The sequence below is a fragment of the Protobothrops mucrosquamatus genome, unplaced genomic scaffold (assembly GCF_001527695.2).
Source record: "Protobothrops mucrosquamatus isolate PMUCROS unplaced genomic scaffold, P.Mucros_1.0 scaffold2605, whole genome shotgun sequence".
NCBI classification, from domain to species: domain Eukaryota; kingdom Metazoa; phylum Chordata; class Lepidosauria; order Squamata; family Viperidae; genus Protobothrops; species Protobothrops mucrosquamatus.
The window spans coordinates 29629-32275 of NW_015388659.1; the positions used below are offsets into that span (position 1 = coordinate 29629).

The 2647-nt window shown below is 36.4% G+C and overlaps 1 protein-coding gene across 1 annotated transcript in view; it reads left to right on the forward strand.

The window, feature by feature from the left end:
- OTOG (otogelin) overlaps positions 1 to 2647 on the forward strand; it is a gene marked incomplete at its 5' end in the record, with an annotated part of 95809 nt that overhangs the window by 26715 nt on the left and 66447 nt on the right. The window contains 3 exon segments of the mRNA XM_015825376.1: positions 50 to 270; positions 509 to 583; positions 2234 to 2274. Coding sequence (XP_015680862.1) covers positions 50 to 270; positions 509 to 583; positions 2234 to 2274 — 337 coding nt within the window.

The window sequence follows — 2647 nt, forward strand, 5'->3', positions numbered from 1 at the left end:
CTGAGTAAGCATACATAATATTTGGTAACAGCATCTTATGTCCAGGTGAATGTGTGTGCATTTGGCTTGTAACATGAGAAGTTTTCTTCTTCTCATTTGAGCAGCTCTTTCATGTGAAGATACAAAGGAATACAGTACTTGTGTATCTACCTGTGGTAGGAGCTGCCGAGCATTCTCCGTGCCAGAGGCATGCGATGGTTATTGTGTCGAAGGCTGCACCTGCCCCTCTGGAATGTATCTGAACATCAAAACTGACAGATGTGTGCCACAGTATGTTTAATTATTATTTCTTTATAATTATATGTTTTCATATCTAAGTGATTAGTGGAAAAAAAACTTCAAGCTTTCACATAAACAGACTTGAAAAATAAATTTCGAATGTATTGAGTAATTGAACAGAAAGCAGTGGTGGGTATGAGAGAAGTAATGTTTTCTTTACAACACTTAATATTTCCAGCCATATAAATTGTATACCAATATTCAGTACTTTTTTTCATTTTCACTATAGAAATGAATGCCCTTGCTATTTTCATGGTATTGACTATCCCCCTGGAGAAAATATAATCACATCTTTTGGAAAGTGGTAAGTTACTCTCATATTTCAGATAGTTTCCAATCAAAGTTTACAAATGTCTTAATTTTCCACTGACTGGAGTTTGTTTGTTTGTTTGTTTGTTTGTTTATATCTCATTTTTCTTAATTGCCATCTTCTTCCCTGAATTTTCTTCCAGAAATTTTTTGTTTTTCTTTTTTTTAAAGAAAGAAAGGCAGGATTGATATGAGGCATCTTGTTATCAAAGGCAAAGATTCTCTCCTCCATTTCTCATCATAAGGTGGATGGGATTACTGGTAGGAGGAGTCTGAGATAAGATGGCAGCTGGTTCAGTTATCTAATATCTTCCCAATCCAGCCACTTCATTTTTTTCCTCCTCAAATACTTTTTGTAACTTCCTTTTATTATTGACTATGCTGTCATGATTCAAATATGCTAGATATTTTCAGAAATATTTGTCATTAAGGATATCCACTTTCTATTTAAAGTATGGACCTTATATTCTAACACATAACACTGGACAACAAAAATTTTGCTTTCTGAACACTTTTGTATGTATCTTATAGATATTTGGCTGCTAATACCGAAAATCAGTAATTTAACCTATTATATATGTTTATAGAAATCTGTTTTTACATGACGACACCAGGGCACCTTTCATTGGCTATGCTATACACATGAAAGAAACATACAAGAACATGGAATGTTGTTGAAACACATTCAGTACATCAAGTACAACTGGAATATCTGTGGACCTCTAAAAGTAACGACTCTGCAAAACTTCCGGTTTGCCATTGCGGCTCCTGCAGACACATGGAGGCGAGCTCCGTCTTCAGTGTCTGATTTCATTCCGCTGGGGGACCCTGGAAAGGGTAAAAAGTCACCCTGTAGGGGCGACGAGAAATGAGGGGACCCCCACTTGATCGCGGTAGGGTGGTAGCCCTTCCGCTTGATCCAGGGCAGTTCTCCAAACCGGCAAGGGAAAGACCGGCCATAGCAATATGGCTCGTCACTAAGCGACTGACAGCCGAAGTCAAAATTATTGCCAAGCATCTTTAAAGCAACGATCTGCATTCACACTTGGACTTCTTTACCAAAAATCTAGATGCAGTCAGTGATGAATATGGTGAAAGTTGCCATAATGGGGAAATGGCACCAGGGCAACCGGAATCCATCAATGCTGATTGTCTGTCTGTCTGTCTGTCTGTCTGTCTGTCTGTCTGTCTGTCTGTCTGTCTGTCTAGTTAGTTTCTATGACTGCCCATTTCAACCAAGTAACTCTGCGTGGCATTACAGGAAGATGCATCAGACACTGAGTACAAATGAAAATCAGCAGCAAAACACTTTTGGTCCTGTTGAACTCAGTGTTTTGGAAACATTATATGATTAAGTACACGTCAGTCATTAAAAGTTAATTTCATATTTCTCAAGATTCCTACATGATACAGTCATCATACAAAGTATATTTGTGTTCAGTTTGAAGGGGTCTATCATAATCACCAACATTTTTAAAAAAAATGTTGTCCAATGTAATCTATAGTCTAGCACAAGAATTGTTTTAAAAGTTATTTGTGAAAACAACTGATGATTTTTTGTTTGTTCCAAGAGACATAAGGTTAGATTTCAAACTTTTTAAAAAAATGTTTTAATTTTTATTTATTTATTGCAATTTTTCCACAGCCACTGCAGAAATGGGATGATGAACTGTGAAGACAACACTGGTATGTAAAGTAAAACAAAAACAAATTTAACCCAGATCATTTTTCTCCAAACCCTAGTCTGTTGCATACTTGTGGGTTGTCTATATGCAAGAAGACTGGACCAGGAATAATTTAAGAAAGTACTATTGCGACTAAACAAATTTATGATTTTGGTGAGAAATATATATTTTTTTAAAAGAAAATTTTATTAATTTTTATAATTGAACATTAAGTAATATGATGCATTTATAACACAAACATACACAAAAAAAACAATCCAATTCAATACATTATCAGAAACGCTCAGAGGTTCCCGACCTGCCTCCGCCCTCATCCACTTACCTTTCCTTCCTACCTCTAACCCACAACCTCTCCTCCTTCCTCCTTCCCCTTC